General features: G+C 52.0%; 5 protein-coding genes across 5 annotated transcripts; 3 read left to right on the top strand and 2 right to left on the bottom strand.

Annotated features, from left to right (window-relative positions):
* Positions 1 to 785: 785 nt before the first annotated feature.
* GCG54_00002119 (Protein phosphatase 2C-like 4) lies at positions 786 to 2,405 on the top strand (the record flags this gene model as incomplete). Its single annotated transcript, XM_045402216.1, has 1 exon — positions 786 to 2,405. The coding sequence occupies one exon, from the start codon at positions 786 to 788 to the stop codon at positions 2,403 to 2,405; it is 1,620 nt and encodes a 539-aa protein (XP_045258578.1).
* Positions 2,406 to 3,106: 701 nt separating this feature from the next.
* GCG54_00002118 (uncharacterized protein) lies at positions 3,107 to 5,604 on the bottom strand (the record flags this gene model as incomplete). The annotated part of the gene is made up of 3 exons (XM_045402215.1): positions 3,107 to 3,350; positions 3,402 to 5,342; positions 5,393 to 5,604. The coding sequence occupies 3 exons, from the start codon at positions 5,602 to 5,604 to the stop codon at positions 3,107 to 3,109; spliced, it is 2,397 nt and encodes a 798-aa protein (XP_045258577.1).
* Positions 5,605 to 10,342: 4,738 nt separating this feature from the next.
* GCG54_00002117 (putative ATP-dependent RNA helicase DHX35) lies at positions 10,343 to 12,471 on the bottom strand (the record flags this gene model as incomplete). The annotated part of the gene is made up of 2 exons (XM_045402214.1): positions 10,343 to 12,196; positions 12,250 to 12,471. 2 exons carry the CDS (start codon positions 12,469 to 12,471, stop codon positions 10,343 to 10,345), a joined length of 2,076 nt encoding a protein of 691 aa, XP_045258576.1.
* A 709-nt stretch (positions 12,472 to 13,180) lies between these two features.
* On the top strand, positions 13,181 to 14,676 carry GCG54_00002116 (CUE domain-containing protein 5; the record flags this gene model as incomplete). The annotated part of the gene is made up of 3 exons (XM_045402213.1): positions 13,181 to 13,201; positions 13,281 to 13,620; positions 13,673 to 14,676. 3 exons carry the CDS (start codon positions 13,181 to 13,183, stop codon positions 14,674 to 14,676), a joined length of 1,365 nt encoding a protein of 454 aa, XP_045258575.1.
* Positions 14,677 to 22,040: 7,364 nt separating this feature from the next.
* On the top strand, positions 22,041 to 26,120 carry GCG54_00002115 (Ankyrin repeat protein nuc-2; the record flags this gene model as incomplete). Its single annotated transcript, XM_045402212.1, has 9 exons — positions 22,041 to 22,047; positions 22,097 to 22,508; positions 22,606 to 22,690; positions 23,008 to 23,049; positions 23,112 to 23,162; positions 23,224 to 23,719; positions 23,780 to 24,028; positions 24,087 to 25,882; positions 25,938 to 26,120. 9 exons carry the CDS (start codon positions 22,041 to 22,043, stop codon positions 26,118 to 26,120), a joined length of 3,321 nt encoding a protein of 1,106 aa, XP_045258574.1.
* Between the last annotated feature and the right edge of the window lie 25 nt (positions 26,121 to 26,145).

Here is a 26,145-nt window from a genome sequence, read left to right as displayed (position 1 = left end):
GATTAGATAAGATTCATTTACCTGCATTCCCAGGGCGCGCTTCAGAGTGCGGAATTGGCTGCAGCTTGGGGAGTGACACCCGGCGTGGTAACCTACCTACCTGGTAAGGCCGCCTGGGACGCGGAAAGGGAACCTCCACCTCCACGGCTCCCGTCCTTCCTTTCCAGGCCTTGTCTTCACCTTATTACGTCGCTGGGTCCATCCATGATTCGACAGCCGAGGACAAACCATACCTTCGCCTTCGCCTTGGCCAAACCCAATCCAACAACTTTCATTTCACCCTGTCTGAACTGAGAACGCCAACAAAAGCATACACGCAACCATTGACGGCCTCCCCCTTCGACCATTTTCATTCTCTTTGTGCTCGACACCCGCTCTTGTCCAGGTAGCGACAGCACTGCAAGAGCTCAATGCCTCGCCGTCGCCGACTTTGTCACTGACATTCTCACCCCTCTTTTGCACCATCCTACCGAAGCTGCGCCGAGATCCTGCCCGAAACCGACCACGCCCTCCTTCTCGCTCCTCAGCCTGAAGAGTCGGAAGTCCATGGCTTCTGCAAGTAGCAAGGTCGTCCTACTTGAGCTACTGCAGTGCCGGTGACGCTCCTGACTTCCTTGACTGAATCCTCCCTATTCCCTAGTACAATGCCAGCTCTAGTACGCTGCCACGCGCGACGAATTGCTCAACGCCATGGAGCTATTCGAATCCTGACCCAACGACTCCCGAGCCCCGGAGACAGACGATGCTTCCACAACTATTTCGTCACCCACCTTCCATCCTCGTCGATGCACCCTGACTCTCGATCGTCTGGACCTGGCCATAAGCTGCCCCGCGATGCATCCACTCCCCATGTGCAGAAGCCCGGCTCTGCTCCCGCCGCTGCGGCGCTCAACATGCCCAGCCGAGATCTGACAGTTGTTCGAATCCCTTTGCGACGTGCCAAGCATCACTTTGGGGTCTTCTCGTCTAGAGGCCAGCGGCCATACAACGAAGATACAAATCAAGCTGGCACAATAAGCGTGCCAGCATTTGCCAAGAGAGGACCAATCAGTCTTCAGAGAAGGCCCATACAGAAACCTGATGAGGCTACCTCAGCTGATAGCGCACTCGGCGACCCTCAGGTCTTCTACTTTGGCGTGTTCGATGGCCACGGCGGATCCCAGTGCGCCGAATTCTTGCGAGACGAGCTGCACGGCTATATTGAGCAAGCCTCCGCAGAGTTCGGCCTTCAAAGTTCCCTGAGAAGAAGCTCTAGATACGAGACAGGGCGAAAAGATGAAGAAGAGGTTCACAGGCCTGAAGAGCTGGACATGAAGTCGGAACAGGAGGTCCGGCAGAAGATGCGGGTTCCCGAGGAAGATGCTCACGGTGTCGTAACGAATCCCGAGCGTAAAGAACCTCTGAAAGGTGTAAGCCCCGTATCAGCCAAAGTGGAAGACTTGCCCAAAGCCGTGAAAATGGAGCATGACCTTGTGGAGCAATACAGGCAGGCCGTTGGGGGATACTTCCGGCGATTCACACCCGAATTCTTCAAACAACCTGAAGAGGGGGAAGAGACCGATGGAGACGGTCCTCCCATCACGGTAGAATCGGTTCTCATGTATGCTTTCCTCAGGGCAGACTTGGACTTTATATCTGCCCAAGCCCGCAAGCCGGACCCTGACGACCCGCGCGTTGGAGACTCACCCCTTAACAACGACGAGATACTCGGGGCACCGCATATACCACCTTCGGGACACGGCATCGGGGGCTTGTCGCGCTTCAAGGGAGGGTCGACAGCGTCGGTAGCTCTCATCTCAACGCCTACTCCGGCACCGTTTTGGCATCCAAATGCCCAGTCCACCTTGGTTGTCGCTCACGTGGGCGACACGCGGATCCTGTTGTGTCAGACCACTACCGGCCTCGCGCAACCGCTGACATCAGACCATCACCCCACAACACCCACAGAAAGTCGTCGTCTGCGGCGCTATGCTCCAGCTGGCTCCATGGTCTCGGGGGATAGCTTTGGGGAGGAGCGGATCATGGGCCTGGCCAACAGTCGGTCTTTTGGAGACATGCGAAGCAAGCGTATAGGCGTATCGGCAGAGCCAGAAATCACCCGCGTCGAGATCGGCCCTGCGGAGTACTCTTTCCTGGTGCTCATGAGCGATGGCATATCGGGCACGCTCAGCGACCAGGAGATTGTCGACGTGATCAAGGAGGCCAGGACACCCGAGCAGGGCGCCAAAGACGTAGTTAATTACGCGACCGAAGTCTCCCATGACGGCGACAATGCCACCTGCCTTGTTGTGAGACTCGGCGGCTGGGAACGAAGATCAGAGGGCGGCGTCGGCAGTCTTGGAACTAAGGAAATCCGCGACAAGAGGAGGGCAGAAGCGCTTGATCCTCGACGAGGCAAGCGATAGATTCCGTTTCAATATCGGCTACGATGCGGCTCTATTTTTTACCACTTTGTGATACCAATCTACTGCAATCTTCCATGAAGAGACGGGAAGCTCTCAGCTATTGCCAGAGTCAATGATGCATGACATGCTTAGAGCCTCAAATTCTAAGAAACTGCAAAACCGCCAAGATAGAAAGCGAAATCACAACCCACTCGGTTTGAGGCTCTCAAGCCTTTAACCTCCTCACTTGGTCACAGTCACAAAAGGGCACTAGTGCTCAGTATACTTTCTGTTGTATTCATCATCTAACTGATGTTTAGATGGGAACGCTTCCCAATCCTTTTTCTATATGCAAGCCCTCCGTAAAAGACAACGGGGGAGAATATAATATTGTCGTGACCCAAATACTCCACGCAGTTGAAACAGAAATAAGGTGTAGTTGCACAAAAAGACATTAGCAGTACGTCGCTACTAAATGCGAGAAGAAATAACACCCTGATGCAACACCCATCCAAGGGCCGATGAGAGACAGACGCCTCATCCTCTGCCTCCCCACCGTCTGTGTGCGAACTCATATACATGGGATGGTAACACATGAATTCCTGAAGTGCGAATATGCATGCGGAAAGTCGTGACCGTAAGATTCGGCGCTGCCGTATCAAAACGCGGTAAACAATGTAATGATATGAACAACAAAACGCCTCTTTGCTTTTATGCTTCGTTTACCGGTGCATGCCCCATGACGGCTTCAGCTGGTCATTGAGGGCCGCTGATGTGAAGACCGTGTCGCCGGGCAGACGGCTGACTCTACCGGCACCACTGCGGATGGCGGCCTGGTTGACGGCAGAGATACCGCTGCGGTTGCTGCGAATACTGCCGGCATCGCTCATCGTGTCGGCGTCCTTGAACTTGCGGGGAGGAGCAAAGTCAAGAGCGGTGAAGGTTCCCGATTTCCTCAACAAGTGCCTATTCTTGGTCAGTATGTGAGTGTAGGAAGATGAGTCTGAGGATACTTACGGGCTGGGCATGGCAGGCATCTCTTCGAAGCTGCTGACCAATGGAGAGTGGACAACCTTGGGCTGAAGGTAGGGACGTCTCTCGCCTGCCGGGCTCTGGGATCGACCACGCGCGCGGTCGGCAAAGCTTTCGGGAGGAGCGAAGTCGAGAGGGTTCATGATAGCGAAGGTGTCGTCCCTAAGCTTAGCCGGGTTGGGGAGGGTGTTAAGGTCGGCGGGGGGAGGTCCCTTGGGCTTCTGCCGCACCGGGCCCATCCGGTTGGACACGGATGATCCGGGTCTGGTGGTGTACTGGCTGGACATGTCAGAGCCTCGCCTTGAGGGCCCAAGACGGCTAGACATCGCCGATCCGGCACGTGGCGGGGGTGGTCCTCTTCCTCTGGGGCCGGGACCGGGGCTGGCCATGCGTCCACCCATCGAGCCGTGCATGACTCTGGGAGGGGGCGGGCCGCGGAAACGGGAGGCGTTCGGCGGCGGAGTCATGGCACGACGAGTGACAGGCTGAGCGTAGGGCATAACGAACGAGTTCGTATCGGGGTCGAAGTAGGCATCGCCTCCCGGGCCACCCATGAAGCTCGGGTCGACATCCTCATAGTACTGAGGGTGTCCCGGGGGAGGGCCACGGCCTCGGGGGCCGCCCATGGGAGGACCGCGAGGCGGGGGCTGTTGACCACCAGCGCCCGGGTTGTCGGGGTCGAAGTACTCCTTGTAGAAGGATCTGATTCTGTTGGCACGCTCTTCAGGATCTTCTGACTCCATGACCTCGTCCGGCGGAAGGGGACGGAAGCCGACCGACAGTCTCTTGTTGTCTTGAACCGGAATACCAAGCTGTCGAGACTCGCGGTAGTCGTTCACCTCCACAGAGCGGCGTTGAGATCGACCCCTTTCCTCATACTCATAGTCATTTTGGTCGTAACGGTCATTATAAACACTCGCTTCCTCGGGGACGATGGCTGGAAGAGTCGATGGAGCTGCGTCCTTCTGGGGCCGGGGGCTAGAGGGAAGGGAGCCGCCAGCAGGGGGTGACAAGCGGTGAGAGGGAGTGGGGAAGCTCATATCTTCCAGACCAAGGCCAATAGCCGGGATGACCGGGGCCTGGCCCTGCTCCGCCTTTGGACTGCCAGGTAATTCAGCCGCAGAAGGAGCGGTGTCCGCCGCCCGGGCCTCGGGGGCAGCAGGGTTTGCTCCCGAAGGGCGCGGGTTGGTAGGAAGGCCCTTAAGAAGAGCAGGAGAGGGTTCCGGAAGATCAGGAATCTGAGGAAGGGATGCTCTATTGTTCTTGTCGTCGGGGTAAGGCACAGTCTCGATCTGGGGGATGATGGGCTCAGCAATGAGGGGGCTTCTGATGACGGGAGACGTGGGCGTAGCGATGACTGGCGAGATGGGCGTGAGACCGTCGGGGGCAGGAGATCCGGATCTGGACTTGGGCGTAGCGAAGGGGTCAGCCGTGACACCTGGGGGCTTGGGCAGAGAATTCTGTCTCGGGGGCAGGGTGCTGTTGGTCATGGTTGTGCGACCGGTCATGCTAGAGTCGCGTCTCTGGCTCGTCGAGCGGCTGTAAACGGAGCCGTTGGGCTTGAAAGATCGGATCGAGCCGACATCACTGCCGGCATACTGAGCAACGGGGCGGTACGGGTCTGCCTCGTTGTGGAGAGTTCTCGCGAGAGAGTGCAGAGACTCACGTGAGCTCTGCAGACCGGGAGGAAGAAGGTAGGGGCTGGACAAGTTCATGTCCATGGACAGTTGGCGCTTCTTGGTGTCGACGCCCATTCCCTTCTCGCGGAACATCATGCTCTTGCGCTTTCCGCCCTTGTCGGAGCTGGTCTCGCCCAGTCCGAAATCCAAGCCACGGTTAGGGTCATTGGCGTCCTCGATCTTCTGCTTGGCCAGGTTCCTTCGGTGGAAGTAGAATAGTAAGCACAGGGCACCAACGATGGGGATTCTACAGACTGTCAGCCTACACCCGTCGTGTGAACTGGACATATAACCTACGAAACTCCGAGGGCAATGGGCAAGGTCAGAGCGGACTGGTCGACAGGCTTCTCGCACTGGTTGGCGGATCCGGTACATTCTGCTCTCGCGCCGATGATACGAGAGGCGATCTGAATGACCTTGGCGGGAGTTGGCGATGTTGCCACGGGGTTGACGTCCCGGATGGGAATCCGGGAGCCCATTACGTAGCCATTGCCGTTGAAAGTTGCCATCGGGATATTTTGGTTTCAACAACTCGGGGGATGATTTCGTCACACAGCTCTCAACTAGCAGCTGTTCGTCTCGGTAGATTTGTCGACGGTCGACCTTGGGCGTTTCTCCTTCCTTCTCTGAACCGGTATCGCGTCTATAACAGCATAGCCTAACGAGAGGGCGTGTTGATGAATCGGTAAGGGCGTCGGGGTGTTGGACAGGACGATGAATTGAACGACACCAAAGAAACTAGTCGTTGTATGCGATTATCGAATCGTACAATCCTCCTCGGAACGAACAAAGACGACAAGCGAGAGCGGGTTTCGGGGTAAAAGAGCGACAGGGCGGTATGTATCCGTAAGTTGGTAAAGAACGACTTTCGAGTTTGACCGTGTTGTTGATTAACTCCACCGATCCATTCACACAATCCAAACAGAAGGATAAAAAAGAGTGACTCGCCCGCTGGCAGGCAGTTGTTTGGATGTGGAAAGCCGGAAGATGTCACTGGCGTAACGACCGACGATGTGGAAAGGATGGGAGGGAAGGGGAAAATGAGAGTAGGTCCCTTTTGGGGGGTGCCAGAGGCAAAAGAGCGTTCAGGTGAGAGTCGATGGGACCGAGGAGGGTCAAGAGGAGTCGAGAGAGGAGCCTGAGGAGGCTACCAAGCAGAAAGCGAGAACGGGCAAAGCACCGGAACCCTCAAGCGAAGCGAAGCGAAACGAGCCAGCGGGAGAGGCCCAAGGAGATTGAGGCAGACAGCCAGAGCCAGTGCCAGCAACAACGGTTCGTTGGCGTTGGGTACCCTGACCTTGACCTTGACCCTGACAAGCCATGGGGAGAAGAGAAGGGGAGAGAAGGGGGCCCTGGCAAGCTGGCGTGGTGGTGACTGGCCATTGACCTTGACGACGCAGGTTGACATTGATCCCAGCCGTGGACCTGGGCCTAGGACGAGGGAAGGGCTTCTTCCTTCGCAGAGTAAGGCAAGGTACGACGAGCCTGGGCCCTTGCCAGGGCTAGGATGACAATGGGTCTTCCACTGGCACTAGAGAGCCGTGGACGCCGTGGTAGCACGGCAGAAAACTGCCACCATCGAATGGAGTTCAATAGCAAAGATTGGGGGGAACCGCTAAGAAGCAGACGAAGGGGGGTTAAAGGGGGGTGGTGCCTGTCAAGTTTGGGATGGCGGACCGGGGTTGGAGGGTCCGTTTTGTGGGCACGGGCGAATGAAAAGCAATTTCAGCAAATGAGCCGGGGCTGGCGCGACTTTTCCCCCTGGGCCGTTGTCGTCTTTTTTCCTCACCCATCACGTCTTTCTCTGCTCTCTTTTCGCTCGTCGCCGCCTGTCTATCGATATGTCTTGCCTTTTGGGTGCATCATCACAACTCAGCTGAGCTCACCTACCTACCACCTACCGTACCTGCAGACAGAGTTGCGGCGGTAATCCCACTCAAAATATTAAATACGGCACTCCGGCTAGGGTTGAGATGCATCAGCGCGGCACACAGACTGCTGCGTCTGCAATGTTTGCGCCCCCCAAAGCTCTCAATCTCAATCCCATCCTCAATCCCAACGCAAATCCAGCTCCTCCATCCCATCGATCCTCATCCCCCAGTCTCCCAGGCACAGGCGCATGCTGACTGGCCACAACGACCGAGCACTCTCTACAAACGTTGCACTAAAATCGATACACGCGCATGGTGCAACAGGGGCTCTCCTCGTCTAGCGCAGGGATTTATGCAGGAACGCGCCCCTCCTTCACCAATTGCATGCTACACAGAGTGGGGACACCGCACACGCTGCTCATCATGTTCATTGGATCAGACGAAAGACGATGGCCTTCCAGCTCGCGCTGCTGCAAAAGAAACAGCGGCAAATCCAGCAGCAGTCACCAGTCAGCCCGCCGCTGGATGCGACACACAGGCGCTGGACACCGTGCAGATTATTTGCATCCATCGCCAGTCGCCCAGTCGCACAAGCCATGCGCCGCCGCTTCAGACACTGTCACACTGTGATCATCCCAATTTTGCGACCCGAAAAAGAAGGGACAAACCACAAGAAAAGAAACACACTTCAATAAACACAGGCCGTCCCTGCCTGTCTTGCCCTGACGTGCCCTCAATGGCAGCCTGCCTTGGGTACCTATTCGTCAAACACCCGCCGCCCACACTCCGACCGCACACACACACAACAACGTCTGAAGGGCTGCGCCCAGCACCGCACAGCGCGCCAATCTGCCCGTTGTGCTAGTGGCTTCAGTGGCTTCTAGATCCTCGGCCGCCGTTTCTGGATCGAGTCTGGTCTCACACTACCCCGGCAATGAACGCATTGAAGCAGCCTGAAATGTTGTGAACGCATCGGAGCACAAGACATATCAGCCGCCTGTCTCTATCTCTCTCACACAATCACAGCGCGTCGTGTGGTGTTGTGTTGTGCCGTGTCTTGGAGCCTCCCGCTGCGAAACCGCGTCCAAACCAAGCCTGGTCTCTACCGAAATTGAGGCCGTCATCGGCTTATGGGGCTCTGCCCTCTCCTTGGAACCGCCCGGACATGGAGTCTCGATTTTTACCAAGGGGGGCCTTGGCGGTGACGACGACGACATCAACAGGAAATGTGCAACGGGATCATTGACAATGCGTGAGGGTCTCGATGGCCACCCAGCGGGCACTCCCGGGGGGAGGGGGGGGGCCAACTTGAAAGTCAAGCCTGTATTCGTAAAAGCCTCTCCTGATAACCTCATTCGGAAAACACGGGTCACGATTTACGACGGCAACTCCAGCAAGACTCCAGAGGCTCAGCCTCCCTTTCCGCTCCCCGCCGCCCTCCCCGCAACCGCCTTCACGATCCACGCCCCGATAATACCGCTCCTACTCCTTAAACGTCTCTGCTAACATCGCGACTTGTCTATTTTGGGTGAACTGCAATTCTCAAGCCACCCGCTCCAGTGGACGTCACGAGAGGAATGGATAGGGCTCGAGAGTCTCGGTGTCTCACAGCCGGGGCATGCGCGACGGGCGGGCGCTTCGCGCCTCCTAATTTGCGCAAGCTGCATCGGGAATCGCCTCTAGCTTCTCACCATCTTCCTACCGGTGCTTTTATGATGCATAAGGCCCTTGTGCATGCGACCGTTGCCTGCAAAGTCGGACGTGCATAGCACGATGTACAACTTCAGTTGCTACGAATAGAAGCACAACATAAGAAAGCAAGCAACAACAAAACTTGCATCCAGGACCGCGAACCGTCATTTCGGCCACGAGCGGTGGGTTGCACTCAGGCCCAACACCGGCGCTGCTGCTCCAGCGACGATCACTCCTTTCAATCTGGACACAGAGACGTCCGCAAATCAGAAAGAAACAAGGAAACAAAGGGCTCCCCTCAGACCAAGGAACTCCCGGCTTCTGAAGCTGTCGCGGCTCTCCCCTTTTACGGGGGTTCCATGGCAGCGACAACGGCGAGCCGGGTTAAGGGGCCGGTGGAAAGAGATAGCGGCAGTTGTCCGGATCTGCCTTGTACGCCGGCACGCACATGTTTTTGTCGCACCGGCAGCGACATAACCGATGGAGGGGATATCGCTGCATGGCATATCATGGTAATTCATCATCCAGATCCACTGCACAAACAACGCAATCACCGTCGTCCGGGTTCTTGCCAAGGCGCGATGTTGGTCGAGTTATTTTTCTGGTATCTTTATCCCGAGCAAATGGACGAACGACTCCATTCGGCATTCTGCCCGTTGAGACTGTATGATTCAGAAAACCCGCGATACGAACCAAAATCCAAGACAGACCCTGAATTTTCTATCCAAGGAGAGACAGAAGCATTTCTTTCTCTTGCGTCCCGCTAGAAAAAGAATCGCGGTGTTGTCTCACGTGTCGCGGGACAGTCACAAGACACCCATCACCTCATCCTAGAACAATGAAGCCACTCTCGTTGACTCCCGCCCTGCCGTCGTTCCGGGGGGACCGTACGTAGCGCAGACGATGACAAGACTGGCCTCAGAGACGAAAAGTCAATCGCAATGCTTGGCTTGCCAACTCACCAGTTAAAACGATTCGATAGATCATTGGCACTGCCTCCCCGTCATCTAATTAAGCTAATCTCGATGGGCACTATAAAGCTTGTCATTGGCCGAGACTTCTTGGTTCGCCCCATTTACGGATCGCTGCACCTGTCTCCAATCGTATTTCACAACTCGCGGGCACTACGGCAGTCGTCGTAAAAACTTGCGGATATCTTTCATAAAATGTCCTCCTTGTTCGCTATCTTCCGTACACAACTTCACAAAATCCCCCCCCCCTTTTGAATTTGACGGGCCCCCTTGTTGCTGACAGACCACCTCCACCGAAGAAGGACTCTCTCTGAATCTGACCGACCAGGAACAATTTGCAACCCTGTTCGGCCATTGCCACCAACAATCCTTTTCGACTCTTTTGCGGGTTGCACTTGGCCCGCCTCCTGAGCGCAAAGGACAAGACGTGATTCGACCTCTGCCCATTATATCTCTATATCTGCTGCGAGACATAGCTGCAGGCTGAGTCGTGTGAGCTGATTTGTCTCTGCTCCAACAGGCCAGACTCGTGACAGCTTTTATCGAGGTTTCCCTCCTATGCCGCTTCGTTTGCCGCGAAAACGCTCGCTCAAGCCTCGGTGAACAGTCCCAGTGCAGCTTAATCTCGTCTCGTCTCGTCTCGTCGCGTCCTGAAGAACCCCCGTGTCTCTCCCCCTCTCCGCTCCGGTGGCCATCTCGCCAGGTTTCACATCTCAGCCTCGCGTGGCCGCCGACGCTGAAGTGTCCACCACCTGGTAGAACTCCGGCGCGTACCCCACAAGCCAGTCCTTCTCGATCTTGGTGATATCCCGGATGAATATCTTCTTGCTGGTCTCCATGACCTCGTGGAAGATGACCCAGTCAGCCTTGCGGTTGAACATGAGCGAGCTCGGGTGGGCATGGAGCGTCGTCTCGCCCGTCACGTTGCGGAACGTCCCGTCCGGCTGCATCCTCGCCGCGTGCGCAAAGTATCCTGCCGTGAGACACCGCCGTATCTGCTCCGCCTTTTTAACGTTGTCTTGGCCCTTGGCGCTGAGTGACTCTTCGACCGTGATGCCGAACTTTTCGAGATATCGCTTCAGCTGTGCGCGTATACTCACCGCGCGGGTCAGGGTTTTGAAGTTGAGGTTGTGATCGCGGGCAAACTTAGACTCCTTCTTGCCCTTTGTGACGAAAGCTTGGTAGACGTTGAGCAGCGTTAAGTGGTCGCCTTCCTCAGCCGCAAAGAGCCGCCGGGAGGTCTCCATCTGCTTGCGCTCGCCGTCGTGGTAGAACCAGACGTTGTTCCCACCTGCAGAGGTCATCGCCGCGATGGTCAGGATCTCGCTGAGGCAGCCGAATGACGAGGCGCTGAGGAGAGTTTTGCCCATCATCGGCTCGACGGCGATCTCTGCCATCCTGTAGCCCAGTGGTTTCGTGAGCTTTGCATAATCGTCGAGTGCTCCCAGTGAGTAGAGTAGTTCCAAGGCTTTGGCCATCAACTCCGCCGGCGGTGGGCTGAGGAAGTTAAAGCGGAGGACGTTGTCGATGCCCAGCGCCTTCAGCTGCAAGATGAAGGGTGCGAGATTGGACCGCTGAACCTCAGGGACGGTGAACTCGGGTAGACTCAGGAAAGAATCTTCGGTGTAGAGTCGGAAACACTTGCCCGGTTTCGTGCGTCCTGCTCTGCCGGCACGTTGGTTTGCTGAGGCTTTCGAGATGGGGGTCGAGATGAGAGACTCTATGCCCGTGGTGGGATTGTACGCCCTGAGCTTGGCAAAACCGCAGTCGACGACATAGACAATGCCGTCGATGGTGATGGACGCCTCAGCGATGTTGGTCGCGAATACAACCTTTCTTGTGCCCTCGGGCGGCTTGTCGAAGACATACATCTGCTGCTCCGTGGTGAGACCCGCGTAGAGCGGGAGTGCCTGCAACTTCTTTTCTTGACTTCGCATGTTCAGGAGACGATCAGCGACGGCCTGGCAGGCTTCATCAATCTCCTCGCGGCCGGTGAGGAACACCAGGATGTCTCCTTCGTCTTCGTTTTCGTGTATGTCAAAGACAGTTGAGATGGCCTTTTCGAAATAGTTTTCCGTCGGTGACTCGAGGTAGAGTAGGTCAACGGGAAAAGTTCTTCCTTCCAGAGACATGATGGCAGACTTATCGTCGCCAGGAGTGGCGGCCTTGGTGGTACTGTCATCGCCCGGTTTTGTCGTGGGTTTCTGATCCCCGTCACCTGGGCTGGTTGTGAAGAACTTTAGAAACTCTTCTGCCTGCAATGTGGCACTGCTGATTATGACACGCAAATCTGGTCGCTTCTTCAGAATCTTCTTGAGCAGGCCTAGGAGAATGTCGGTGCTGATGGAGCGTTCATGAGCCTCGTCCACCATGATGACGGAATACCTCGTCAGCAGTGGGTCTACGAGAGCCTCTCTGATGAGCAACCCGTCGGTCATGAACTTGATGCGAGTCTGGGCGGAGGTGGCATCTTCGAAGCGGATTGCATAGCCCACTTCCTTGCCTATCTCGCAGCCGAACTCTTCCGCAACTCGCACGGCGACCGTTGTCGCAGCGACTCTTCGAGGCTAAGGTAATATTAGCATGTGCCGTCATGAAGGTTGAGATTTACGTAACCCACCTGCGTGATCCCAATGACCTTGCCATCTGCACACCATCCCGCTGCCTCGAGGAACTGGGGAATTTGGGTGGTCTTACCGGAACCAGTCTGACCAACAACGATGATGACCTGTTTCGTCTCAATGAGATAAAGCAGCGCCTTGCGGTGCTTAGCAATTGGCAGCAGCGCAGTCGGCTTATGCAAGGCTGGGATAAAAGCCGAGTTGAGGTCGAAGTCGGCCATGTTTGTTCCTGTGTAACAGCTGTTAAATAATGTTGAAGAAAAGAAATTGCCCTTTGCGAACGACAGAAACACAGCTTATTAGGCAGATGAAATCTGTTTATAAATATTACGACCTTCACATTGGCCTCAGCTTGTTATTTTGGCCTCAGTGCAACATCGTGTCAACTGATGCAAGCCACTTCGTGGTGTTGTAAGTGCTTTGGCGGCCTACCTGCCTCTTCGGGTCGTTGAAGTTGGGTGAAGTCGGTGGTAAGGTATTGCGTCTGTCGGATGCCCAGCTGCGGCCAGCTGGTAGGTCACATGGTAAGCGTCAGTGCTCCCAGTGTCAAACGACCTTTACCCGATTGGCTCAGGAAACCCCATACTCCTCACCAGCCACCAGCCGCCTGTCAGCGCCATGCCTCTCGAATCCTCCGTGGCTGTGACGCAGTGGCTCAGGAGGAGCTCAAGCTCCTGTCCCGTGTCAAATTGGCCGCCTGGAGGCGCGGGCGCGGCGTCATCAGCAGCCCAGCTCGCAGCCCACTTTAATATCATCTCGCCAGCTCCCTAACCCCTCGCTCGGCGCAACAACGACCTTGCACAACAACCTTGGGAGAACAGTTCTTCTTGATTGTCAGAGAGACCTTGCGTTTAAGGCTTTCATTGCGACCCATACTGGTCACACGTATTCCAGGTTCTCCAACTTATTAAGTAGCCGACCTGGGTAGTCATGTCTGCTCCTAACGAAACAGTGCGCCATCCCGCCTCGAAACACTCTACTTTATGCGATGTTCCCTGCGGCTGACACCTCATCTCTGTTGTGATTTTAGAACAAGAACACCTCGTCCAGTGGACCCGAGTCTCCCACTACAGTTAAACCCCTGGATCTCAGCGACGACGAAGACGTCCAGGAGACTGGAATTCTCGGCGGTGAAGACAACCATCAAACCAACACCACCGCGACCACCACCGCAACCAACACCACCAACATGGCATCTTCGACACCGGCCACCGAGGCCGTCCCTCCGAAGCCCCCGAGACCTTCTACCGAGAACCAGAAGACCGAGGATATTCTGAAGGAAGCATTCCCGAGCATCGACATTGCGGTTATCAAGGCTGTTCTGAGAGCCAGCGGTGGACAAATCGACCCTGCCTTCAATGCCCTGCTTGGTATGTCGCGTGCCCATCTACATTTCGGCCCACAACTAACAATGCATCACAGAAATGACGGATCCCGATGCAGCTCGTAACGAGCCTGAACAGGAGAACCCTCCTCCCCAACCCCCTCGTCCCGCCGCCGGCCCCCAGCTGTCTCAGCTCGAGGCGGACGAGCTTTACGCACGTCAGCTTGCTGAACACTTTGATAATGTTGGCAACTATGAGGCTAGGACTGCGAACCGCAGCCCCGGCGGTCGCGTCAGACGCCAGCAGACTGGTCTTGAGCCCCGAGTGAATGCCGAGGACCGTGAGCACAACTTCTTCGACGACGAACTCCCAGTCATCCAGGAGAAGCTCCGCAAGGGCTTCATGGAGACCCAAGGCAAGGTGAACAGCTGGATCACGACCATGAAGAAGAGATTCGATGAGGAATTCGCCGAGGAAGATGAGCATACTCAGCGGTCTGGCCAGGGCCAGGGACAGTACGGCGGCAGACGTCCTGGGGAGTCGAGCCGTAGGAGCGGCGACTACGAGAGATATGACGCCGATCCCCAGGTGCTCAGCGACGATTTCGCAGGCATGAAGTTTACTGCGGATGGAAGTAAGAACAGACTCATGGTCGATAATAACCAACCCAGCGCTAATCGCGAAGCAGCTCCAGTCCGTGGTGATAACAGGCCGTTGTCCAACCCTGATCTCTTCAAGCCCCCTCCGCCCTCCAAGTCGCCCAAGCCCGACGGGCGCAAGGTCGCTTTCCGCGAAGGTACTGAGGAGATTGACGTTTACGGATCGTCGCCTAGAGTCTCTGCCGAGGACAGCACGGGGAAGGCCAAATCTAGCAAGTGGCAGCCTCTCTCGACGGTCGAGCCTAGCCCGATCAACGATAATGACCCGTTCAGCTTGGGCGACAGTGAGGACGAGAGAGAGGCCAAGGAGAAGGCCGCGACAAAGGACGTGAAATCAGACGACAGCGAAAGGTTGAAGAAGGCCGCCGCGGAGGCAATGGCGGACAGCCTTGTCGATGCCAAGGATGGCGAGTCGGCGGGTGCGGCGGCCAAGAAGAACTGAGTAGCAGAAGGCGATGGGAGGCATTGTGAGAGGGAAAAACTGTTGGTTACTGGTTCCTACGACTTTCATTTGCAGATATCCAGCCCCTGGCTTGAGCAGCAACAAGAGCCTAGCAAAGGGTCATCGGGAGGCAAGGGGATTGGGGCACCCTAATTTGTTTCTGAGGAAGCGTAGTCATCACAATCCTAAATTGAATGCATTTGCAGCAGTTGACAATGTGCTACTAGAGGTGACGAGTCAGTTGGATGTTGGATGTGGAAAACGAAGCTCAGACGACGGTGGACGGAGGTAAATATTGTCGGCGAAGTCCGCGTGTCGTGTTGAGAGATGGTAAGAGAGGACGAATCAGTGAGAGATCTGCATCTGACGTCGTCGTGAGACATGTCGTCTGCGGAAACCCGTCGTCGGAAGTGGAACATTGTCCCGGTGAATGACACGGCAACACGCGGATGTAAACGGGGGGTCGTCAAGGGCAGGGTCCGGTCATCAAAGAGCTGGCCAGACCCCGAAGTCTGGACTTCCGGTAGAAGGCGATGCTATGTTGAGCCAAGCTGGGTAGAAGCCGAGAATAGGACGGACGGCACTGCAGTAGGTAACGTCGCAGTTGAAGACAAGGGACCCGCTTGACGAGCGATCTGAAGAGAGAGGCACTCGGGTTTTATTACCGGGCCGACTGCATGACGATTGTTACGATCTCAATGCTACCTACTGAGGGGTTGCCATTTTCAAAGTCCCTCAACGGCTTGAAGTTTACTACCTTGAAAGGCAGGGACGTGGAGCAGAGCAGACGACCTAACGAATTGGAGGTTGCTGCATGGTGAGGGGAGCTCGTTTGTCCGCCCCGCATCAAATTTGTTTTTCGGTTTTTTTTCTGCCCAGCAGCCCGGCTACTTCCGTACGAGTTGGATTCCGTCTCGCATTTCTGCTGCTGGCGGCGTTGCACTTTGGGGACCACGATACTGGCTGTCGTCGGTTGTGCCGTTTTTTTTTCTTCTTTATTTTTCCTTTCTTCTTTTTCCCAGGGACCATCTTGCTTAGCTAATGTTATGAACGTGCTCCAGAATTGTGGTCTCCTCTGCGGAGTAAGGTGGTTTCCAGCGGAAATACGGAATTTGGGGTGCGGTGAGGGTACCCAGACATAGGTAAGTGAGTTGAGCAATGAAGAAAGAGAGAGAGAGAGAGAGTAGACAGCTGTCGGAGCATTACGGTGGACTTCAAAGGTGATATGCCGTGGCTTTCTCACGGTTGCCCAGAAGAGACGGAGTAAGTATTCCGGGCTTAGGCTTCAGCACTCTGAGGAGAGAAAATGTCAGTTCCGGAGGGGAAAAGACACTTAGGGCCTGATCGGCTCAAAGTTGCAATGCTGCTTTTCTGGTCAAGTTAGGACTTCTGAGACTTATGGCGGGTGGGGCTATAGCGTGGGTCAGTCTAGATATACCTTATATAAGCGAAATGATATATAAACTTATGTAAACAGTCCCTTAGAGCTTATTATACCCTCCTATTCACACGTATAAGGGGGTAAATATTAACTTATACGTTCTACTAGCTAAAAGTTTACTAAGCTAGGTGATAGCCTCCTCAACGCTATAGCGCTAAGAGATCTTATAGCTCTAAGTAGCCTGCTTAACGATAAAACTATAGGTAACTTTAAAGTGCTATCTAATAGTAACTCTAATATAGCTAACCTTACTGATAAGCTTAAGCTAAATACCTAACTAATAGACTCTTAACTTAACTTATTTAATAATATATAGTTTGATAATACCCTACTAGATAAGACTTAACTTAATAAAATATAGGCTAAGAATACTTAAGAAGATAATATAGAAGATACTTAGCCTTTTATATCTAAACTAAAAAAGCTTATATAGTAAAGAGAGTATATTAAGAAGTTCTTTTAGCTTAATGCTATTAAGCTAGAGTATAATTATATTATAAAGAGGAGTAATAAACTCTCTAACCTATATAAGGTAATAGTTAGTATATTATTAGTAATAAAGTTAACCTTCCCTAAGGTAAGAGATCTATTTATAATTAAGAACTTAACTATAAAGTAGGGTAATATATACTAGTTATATAAAAGAGCCCTCTAGCTAGTTAATAAGTTAGGTACTAAATATAATAATAAGAGTAGTAAGATCTTAGTAACTAAAGCTATATAGGATAACTAAGTTACTAAGAATAAGAAGTATAAAAGCCTATAGAGTAAGGGTATACTATTTATCTATAGCCTCTATAATAATATCTAGTTAAACACTAAGTTAATAGGTAATAATATCATAGAGGTTAGAGATCTTAGAAGGTAGGGCTATAATAATAATAATAATAACATTATACCTAATAAGAGTAGTAGTTAGCTTTAAACTCTAATATAACTATATAAGAGGTAGCATACTACTAACTAGGATCTTAATAAATATACTAAAAGCCTAGGCGTAGCAAATAATATACTTAATAGATTTAAAGGTAGTTAATTAATTAATAAAAAGATAGTAGCAGTATAAGCTAAGTTAGAGGTAAAAATAGAGTTAGTATATATCTAGCATAATAAGCTTAATAATATTGTAACAGGAGGTGGTGAAGCTATCGTAAAGGTAATTAAGGTCTATATAAGTAAATATAGCAAAAAACTTAGTAGTAACAGCTTAGTGAGAGTATATAAGTACTTTAAAGCTAATCTAATATATACTTCTAGCTTCTACGCCTTTCTATATATTATAAGGTTAGTGTTATTAGAAAAATATAGTATTTTAAGGCTTATAATTAAAGTTAATAAAGGAGATATTTATAGCTAAGCTGAGGGCAGTAAAGAGTCTAATATTAACTTAATTTAATGCTAAAGAAACCTTAATTTTTTTTAGACTAATAGAATTACTCTACTCCTAATTTTACCCTATATATTATTAAGTTAGTATTAAAAAGATTACTTTAATAAGGCGATAAGAGCTTCTTATTGCTCTTATTAGTTAATTTATAGTAGGGGTAAGGTTAAAAAAAGAGGCTAAATATCATATTAAGAGACTACCTATATTATCACTTTTAATAACTATATTAACTTACTAACTACTAACTACTTACTATCCTATACCTATTAGGTCTAAACTGCTATCTACTAATAAATCTCTAAGCCTCTTTTTTCTCTTATAACTTTATTAGCCCTCTCTTGCGCTACTTAGAGGATTTCAGCCTTATTACTACTCTTATAAGTTTCTACTTCTACTTATATATCTCACTCTCTAATTTTAATAAAGTTATATAGCTTAGTTATAGTATATATAATCCTAACTTATATATTAAAGTTATACTTAGGTACCTCTCTATATAAGATTATAAAAACCCTCTTTAAAACCTTAAATACTTTCTTAACCTTTATCCTCAGCCTTATATACTATAAGTTATATAACTCCTTTATACTCTCTAGTATATTATTACTAAACTCTTTAAGATAATATCTCTTACCTTCAAATAGTACTATAATACCTCTTAGGTTATAAATAAAGCTACTATTAGTAAGGTAGTACTTACTGTTAGGTATTAAAAAAGAGCATACTAACACTTAGTTAAGTAAGGTTATATTATTTAGTAACCCTTCTATACTAATAAGTATATATATAAAAAGGTAATTAAAATCTACTACTACTAGTATGTTTTATGTTAATTAACCCTTCTAATTATAAAACCTCTTTTAGTTGTTAGTAGTAATAAATACTAAGATATAGGTACTATTAAAAGCTTTAATATAGCTATTAAACTAGTATATCTTTAAGTTAAGCTTAATAACTCTTAATATATATAACTATAGTAGTAACTTCATAAAGTACTTATAGAGGGTATAGAGGGCTACTAATACCTCATAGAAGACCTTTAATATAGTACTTTATACTATATAGAAGTATGAGGCTATATTTTACTATATCGCTAAGTAGCTAGCAATATATAAAAAGATTAATAACTTTTACTCTACTATCTAGTACCTCATATTAATAAATAAATACTACTACCTTAGCTAGTTAATAAGAGCTTTAAACTCTAACTTTATTAACTAAAATAGGTCTCTAAAGTTATTATTAGTACTATTTAAAAAGTCTATAGCTATAGTAATAGTAACTTTAACCCCCTATTAAATAGTAGTAAGATAGTAGACCTTTAGTAGAGTATACCTATTAATATTATTATTATTATTATTATTATTAAATAGCTCCTCTAAAATCCTAGCTAATAGGGCGCTAAGTACTTAGTAATCCTTTTTAAGGTCTATTACGTTAGTAGGATCTAAGTAGAATAATATATTAAGAGGTAGTATAGCTAGAAGAGATAGGTTAGTAAAAAGGCTTATTTTTTAGCTTTTTAGGGGCTTTTTTAACCCCTACTAAGGGATATATATACTTAACTAGGGGGGTAACTTTATATAACTTCGCCTAGATTATATATAACTCACCCCACGTAAATCTCCTACTAGAAGAGGTATAGTTGCCTAAAAGAATTAGATTATTTTGTTTTTTTGGTATCCATAGTGGCCAGTTTGACTAGAAAAGCAGCATTACAACTTTGAGCCGATCAGGCCCTTAGGGTGCATGTTTTGGCGCGGAAAATTCTTTCTGGTTTCTTGAATTTCGAGTGCTCGGAAGCATGTCGTTGGCATATGTGTCGACATGGCGTCTTGGGGATTCAGCCTCGCACTTGGCATGTCGAGCAGAAAACGTGGTTCATCCGCGAGGCGCTATTGGCCGGCGATCTGAAGACTTGGCTTTGAGGGGTGACGCGAAGAGGAGGGGGGGCCTACCACGGTTCATCCTTGAGCAAGCAAGCTGTGCCGCTTCTGAAAACAAGTACCCAACTACTTTTACCTGTTACAGGCAAGTACACACGAAGTACGCAGAAGACGTAGGCCATACGTACGGTTCCAACCAAGTGAAGCAAAGGTGCCTTGCCTTGGTTGGCCTGCGGCTAGAGGTACAGCTAGCTGGCTGCAGGGCTCGACACGAGCGTCGGGGAGGATTCTACCATGAGAGAGCATTCTTGTCTCCACGATCCACGAAAAAGCAAGTCAGGAAACCCCACGTGCTCAACTCCTCGACAGCTCTCTTACCTGGCCTGGAAGCGCACGAGCGTTTTTGATGTTGTGTGAAGTTACCACGTCTAGGTTCTGCCATGTTCGTGTGCTCCTCATGTACGGACACCTAGCTACTAGGTAGATATGCGTCGAGACTGCGTGCAGGGCATGTCACCCATTCTGTTTTCTCGTCTTATGAGCCGTCGCGTGAAGCTTCCGGAGTAGGTAGGTAGGCATATGCTCGGGTTACCTGAAGACGACAGGTGTTCGCGATGCAGCCAAGTGGCCCATCGACGTCTGCGTTGGGAGACTTGCCCAGTACAACATGTTTATGGACTGCCCAAGTAGCGATACGTGAGAGCAAAGACGTCTGTTGCAGTGCGACGTGCAAGGGTGCAGAGCTGCGAGAGGTACCCCGCACCTGCCCGTCGCTAACACTAGCGGGCAGTTCAGTGTGAGTGTCAAGGATGGGCGAGTCCAGTAGCGGCAGCGGCAGCGGCAGCGGCAGCAGCAGCAGCAGCAGCAGCAGCAGCAGCAGCAGCAGCAGCAGCAGCAGCAGCAGCAGCAGCAGCAGGGGGTCGCTGGAGGATGATCGGGATGGTCAACAGCGCACCGGCTGAATGCCCCACAATTTGGCCGTCGCTGTTGCTGCTCAGCCCCTCCAATTGGACAGACCGGCGCAGTGGTTGGCCAAGAGCCGGCCGGCGACCATTGGATTTCACGGGCTTGGGTTGGGTTCTAGTGCAAGGTTCTGCTCCGGTCCCCAGTCGCTACCTACCTACCTACCTTACTACACCACGGATGCCAACCACTGACCAACCCTACCCACCTTGCCTTGGTCCCCCAGTCTCCATTCAGGTCGACTTTGGAGAGCCTGCCCGTGGTCCATGGAGCTTGCCTGACAGGTCCAGCGAGAAAGAGGAAGACCGGGAGAGAGAGAGAAAGCGAGAGAAGGCACACCTCGCCTGCGTCAACGCCTCACTCATACCTACCTACCTTACCCATGCGAATACCCGACCCGAACTCTAGATCTACCTAGACCCGAGGTGCCGCTCTACATCTCCCTTACGCCGCCATACGTTCCTCTGCCCTCTTCTGGTTACCCTGCTGGTTTCTCTGCAACGTCCTCGGATCCCGCAACTGGCAGAGTTGCAGAACGCAATTCACCTTTCCCACCTTGCTTGAACCTCGACGGTTATCCAGACTTACCTCATATCTCACTTTCGCGCATACCTAGGTAGCCAAACCAGGGCCACCACCCGCGCCGCAACGACACCGTCTCATTGGCATCCGAACGCCGCCAACCGCCATCTACCTAGCTGCAGCAACTCCAAGTACAAGTCCTTGGTTCGTCTTCCTCTTTCGCCTGGTAAGCGTTGCCATTCCTCTTGCAGACCCCTCGTGATCTTCTCCGATTCGCTGCAAGTCAAATTTGGTTGGCGTTGCAGTCCTTTCAATGATCGCTTATTACACCTCTATCCTTGCTTAAGCCTCAATTCCGCTTTCACATATCGAACACTGGCTGCTATTCCCGTCAACGGCGCCTCCGTTGTTGTAATCCCCTTCTGGCAAGGGAGGTGGTAACAGAAACCAACACGCCTGGCTGGTTCCAATTAGTCCTTGTCGACCCGGCCCAGCAGTTTGCTACTTTACCTGACACCCCTGCCATGATCAATACATCACGAGCTACCGGCCAGATCGTGCCCTGCCATCTGGGGATCCAAACTTGGATAAGACAGCCCTGGACCGACAGTGTCGCCGGGGTATTAGGAGCCCAACGGGCAAAACTGGCGCTGACATGGGATATTGCCCTCCGCTGCCAGCAACTATGCACGTCCATTCACCACTCTCGATGCCCCCACGCAGCCTCTCGTCTTGGTTTCTCTTACCTACTCGTCGTAACTGCTCCCATACATTACATCTGGCCATACCCATGCCATGCTCTATGCGTTGGACAGGCCCCCCCCCCCCCCCCCCCCCCCCCCCCCCCCCCCCCCCCCCCCCCCCCCCCCCCCCCNTTTGGGGTGGGCAGGCCCCCCCCCCCCCCCCCCCTTCTTGCACCTCAACATAGCAGTCACCGAGCACCGAGGCACGCCCGGGATAGCTTCAGCCTAGCCCCCACCAACATCTCCATTCTCGCTCGCTTGAGGCGTCTTACGCAGCCTGAGTTGTTCTCTCTGTATGGATACCTCTTCAGGGGTCCTTCTCCTCCCGCGCATGTTCCGAAGTCCAGAGCTCCAGTTACTTCGTACCTGTATGGGCCAAGCGGCCAGCTCGCTGCGGGACAGAACACCACCCCCGAATGCTTATGTTCTGTTTATTCGTTTGAGAGATCTGTTTTCTGACTCAATCAACAGCTTCTAGTCTTCTTCGAGTTGAGTCTATACTTGGTCTCGACTGTCGCTCCATCCTGCTCTCCCACGGGTCTCATCATTCCAGCCTGCAAGAGAACACCCAGGGCAACCAACACCTTGAGCGGTCTTCTCTTCCCACAAGCAACTCACGCCACCCAAGAGCCCCCACGTGCGAATCTGATCCTTCTTTCAGCCGTGTCCAAGACACTGTTGCCGCCCGTCGACGTCACCCAGTACATCCTTGTGGCAGTCACCCACCTTGCCTGCCGCGGCGACAGACGCAAGTTGGCAGAGCTCTTTTCTGTCATTCTGCATACATCCGCCTGCAGACTACTACCTCCGGCTTGCAAGTACTGGAGTGATAGCATATCGTTGCTGTTCAAGCGCATTCCATCGCCTTTGGACGCCGTGATCTCACGGACGTCCGTCCATCATGTGAGTCTCGTCCATGAGTTCTTCTGCAGCCCGTCTTATAAGTGCTCAAGGCACTGGCGCAGGCGTACGCTGACATCTATACAGGAAGTTCGGCAAGCAAATTCAGAAGCGTCAGCTTGAGGTCCCAGAGTATGCCGCAAGTTTCGTCAACTACAAGGCTCTCAAGAAGGTATGTGAAGACATTTCAGGGAACCCAAATCTGTTTCTTCGATCTCATCCCCGGTGCTCATCCGCTTTGGGCGGCGCGTGGTGAAGAGACCACAGAAAAAAATGCAGAGCACCCTCCGAGGACTTAGTCACTCGGTACCCAAAACCACCCCCTCAGGGGTTAGGGGATGGAGCAACCCCCCATGACATTAACCAAATAACACACGGCATTGCAACTGACACCGGGCCGTATTCTAGCTGATCAAGAAGCTGTCGGCTACGCCCACGTTGAGCGCACAAATTGATCCTCTGCGCTCCGCAATATCTATAGACTCCCAGGCTGCTCTTCAGGCCAACAAGGCCACCTTCTTCTTCCAACTGGTAAGTCTCGACCATGGGTCAGTGCAATGAATATCCCACCATACCTGCTAACTCTTGAACAGGAACGAGAGCTCGAAAAGGTCAATGCCTTCTATTTGCAAAAGGAGGCCGAGGTATGCACTTGTTTTCCTTTGTCTGCAATGTCTCGCTCGACTTGTCTTAACCCCTTATTAGCTCAAGGTCCGCTTGAAGACTCTTCTCGACAAGAAAAAGGTGTTGCAGTCGCGTAATGGCGTTTCCAGACGATCAGCCAAGTTCACCACGCTCGAAGAGGGCTTCCAACAGTTCGCTAGTGACCTGAACAAGCTCCAGCAGTTTGTTGAGATCAACGGTACCGCCTTCTCCAAAATCCTCAAAAAGTGGGACAAGACATCGAAGTCCAAAACCAAGGAACTCTACCTCTCCAGGGCGGTGGAAGTTCAGCCCTTCTTCAATGCCACCGTCATTAGCGAGCTCTCCGACCAGGCGACGACCAGCCTACAAGAGCTCGGAGCTTGGGCCGAGGGAGACCATGTCACCTTTGAACCCCGAAATGACCACATCGTGAGCAGTCAACATCTGCTTGGGACCGACGAGGGCGATGCCGACACGCTGCTGCTTGATACCGTAATCTCCGGGAACCTGGAGGCGTTGAGAGATCTGCTCGTTCGGATGCGGTCTGCGGCGGCTGGTTCGTCCTCAGGATCCGAACTCTCTCTGATGGAAAGAATTACCAGGACTTTTCTTGCAGCAATCCATGAAGCACCGAAGGAAACCCTGCAGGTTCTACTTGAAACGGGCTTGGTTGACATTCAGTCGGAAGATGACATCAACGAGAGGAATTGCCTACACCAAGCTGCCATCTACGGAAACAATTTCGTTCTCGAGTATGGCATCACTAAAGGCGTTGCCGTCGACCGTACCGACGTGTATGGCAGGGTCCCTTTGCATTACGCCAGCATGCATGGCCGCTTGGACATGCTCGATGCTCTCTCCACTGGTAAGTTGAAGAAGTTGAGCTTGTGCCCGTGGGCGAGTTTGCTAATCTTGGGTTGCAGCGAATGCCCAAACGATTGATCTGATCGACCACGACAACTTTACGCCGCTTGTACACTCGATAATCCACGGACATCTGCAGTGTGTTGAACGACTTCTGGTGAAGTCCGCCCGCATCGACCCAGTGTCCGACGCAGACCATGTACCACTTAATCTTGCATGCGAGCACGGTTCGCTGGCAATCGTGGAATTGCTGCTCAAGCATGGGGCACAGATCCTCCCCGACGCCGAAGGACTCTATCCCCAACATCTTGTTGCTCGGTCCGGGCAACGGCCAGAGCTCTTGCTTTTGCTGAAGAACTACGGCGCAAACCTCGATCAGATTGACAAGCTATATGGATGGACACCGCTGGTTCATGCTGCGAGCGAAGGCAACGTGCCGTGCCTACATGCTCTCTTGGAAGTTGGAGCCGATCCAAACATCGTCGACGAAAAAGACCTGCCGGCAATGTACTACGCAGCCTGGGAAGGCCATTTGGAGTGTATGAAGCTACTGACTCCCTACAACGCGAGGACAAAACCAAGCCCGATGGTTACACATTCCGGAAGTTTAGTTCCAATGCTGACGAGCAGTGGACCTGAGCCGATGGCCCTCGATCCCGACGCCATCCCCGAACTTGAGCTCCCACCGCCCATAATACCGCTGCGCCGCTACGGACATAACTTCCTGGACACAAAGACTGTCATTCAAATTAGCTTCGAAGAGAACGGGGACCAGCCGCTGGTGTTCTTCCACGATGGCAAATATCCCGCTGCACGCCTCACCATCTCGTCCAAGGTTTCTGATCTCATTCCCAAGAACATCATGCTGCCTTTCCAAGAAGATACCCGGCTCGTTTCCTTTCAAATTGATAACCTCGAGTCCTTTACCCTGGACTTCGACGTCTTTCCGACCTATGGCGCGAAGATCATTGCCAAGACGGTGGCACTCCCGAATACGTTCAAGGCGCTGCTCAGCAGCTCCGGAAAATGCTGTCTGCCTTTGTTCGACCCCAGACTGCGCGCAATCGGTCAGATCAGCTTCCACACGCAGGTCATTAAACCCTTCAATGGAAAGCCGCTGGAGATCACCGATTTCGAGACGTATTGGAAGGCAACAAGTCAGTTTGACCGCAGCCCAAGCACATTTGTGACGGGCTCGAGTCTGTCTGGAGACTTTGTTCGGTTGTTTGTCCAGCACACCAGCGATGGGGTACCAGTCTTGTGGCCTAGGTGGACAATCCCATGCGGCGGAATAGATTTGCCAATCTCGAGGTTAACGATGGAGCAATTCAACACCATCACGTCTAAAAGCCCAAGCCGAGACGAGCTGTCCTCGCTGCCGTCGAAGCCACTGGACGCGATCGCTGATGTCCATCGTGTTCTGGCCACGGCAGGCATTCCTCTCAACGAGGCATTGGCTTTGCTTCCCCACGGAATGCATGTCAATATCCAGGTCCTCTACCCAACGCCGGAAGAGGAGCGGACCCAGGGCCTTGGGCCGTCGCAGGATCTCAACACATTCGTCGACTCCTTGCTTACGATTGTGTTCGATCATGCGCGCGCCCAAAGAGCCCAGTCCCTCGAGTCGGTCCGGTCTGTTGTCTTCAGCTCATACAACCCAAGTCTCTGTACGGCACTCAACTGGAAGCAACCAAACTTCCCAGTTTTCTTGTGTAACGATCTTGGCCGGGAAGACTCAATGTCTCCACCAGACATTATTCAGAGCCATGGACGCAGGTCTGCGTCGATCAAGGAGGTTGTCAGGATTGCGCAGAGCAATAACTTCATGGGTTTGATTTGCTGCTCAAGACTATTGGTGTGTAACGCTCGTTTCCTTGGATGCTTTGACATTGCCCGCTAACAATATCCAGGAAATGGTCCCTGCTTTGGTTGATGCCATCAAGTCACATGGACTGGCGCTCGTCACGGACAAGTCGCTGGACCCTTCAAATAACAACATCCTCTCTGACCCATTCCCGAGGTTGCCTAAGGGGGTGGACGGTGTGCTGAAAAGTCATGGTGTTTTGCGCTTCAATGAGTCCATCGACGTGTAATGCCTTCATAGATATTTTAAGAGTC

Source organism: Colletotrichum gloeosporioides (genome assembly GCF_011800055.1).
Source record: "Colletotrichum gloeosporioides strain Lc1 chromosome Unknown consensus_84, whole genome shotgun sequence".
NCBI lineage: Eukaryota > Fungi > Ascomycota > Sordariomycetes > Glomerellales > Glomerellaceae > Colletotrichum > Colletotrichum gloeosporioides.
This window is presented reverse-complemented; position numbering and strand designations above follow the sequence as displayed.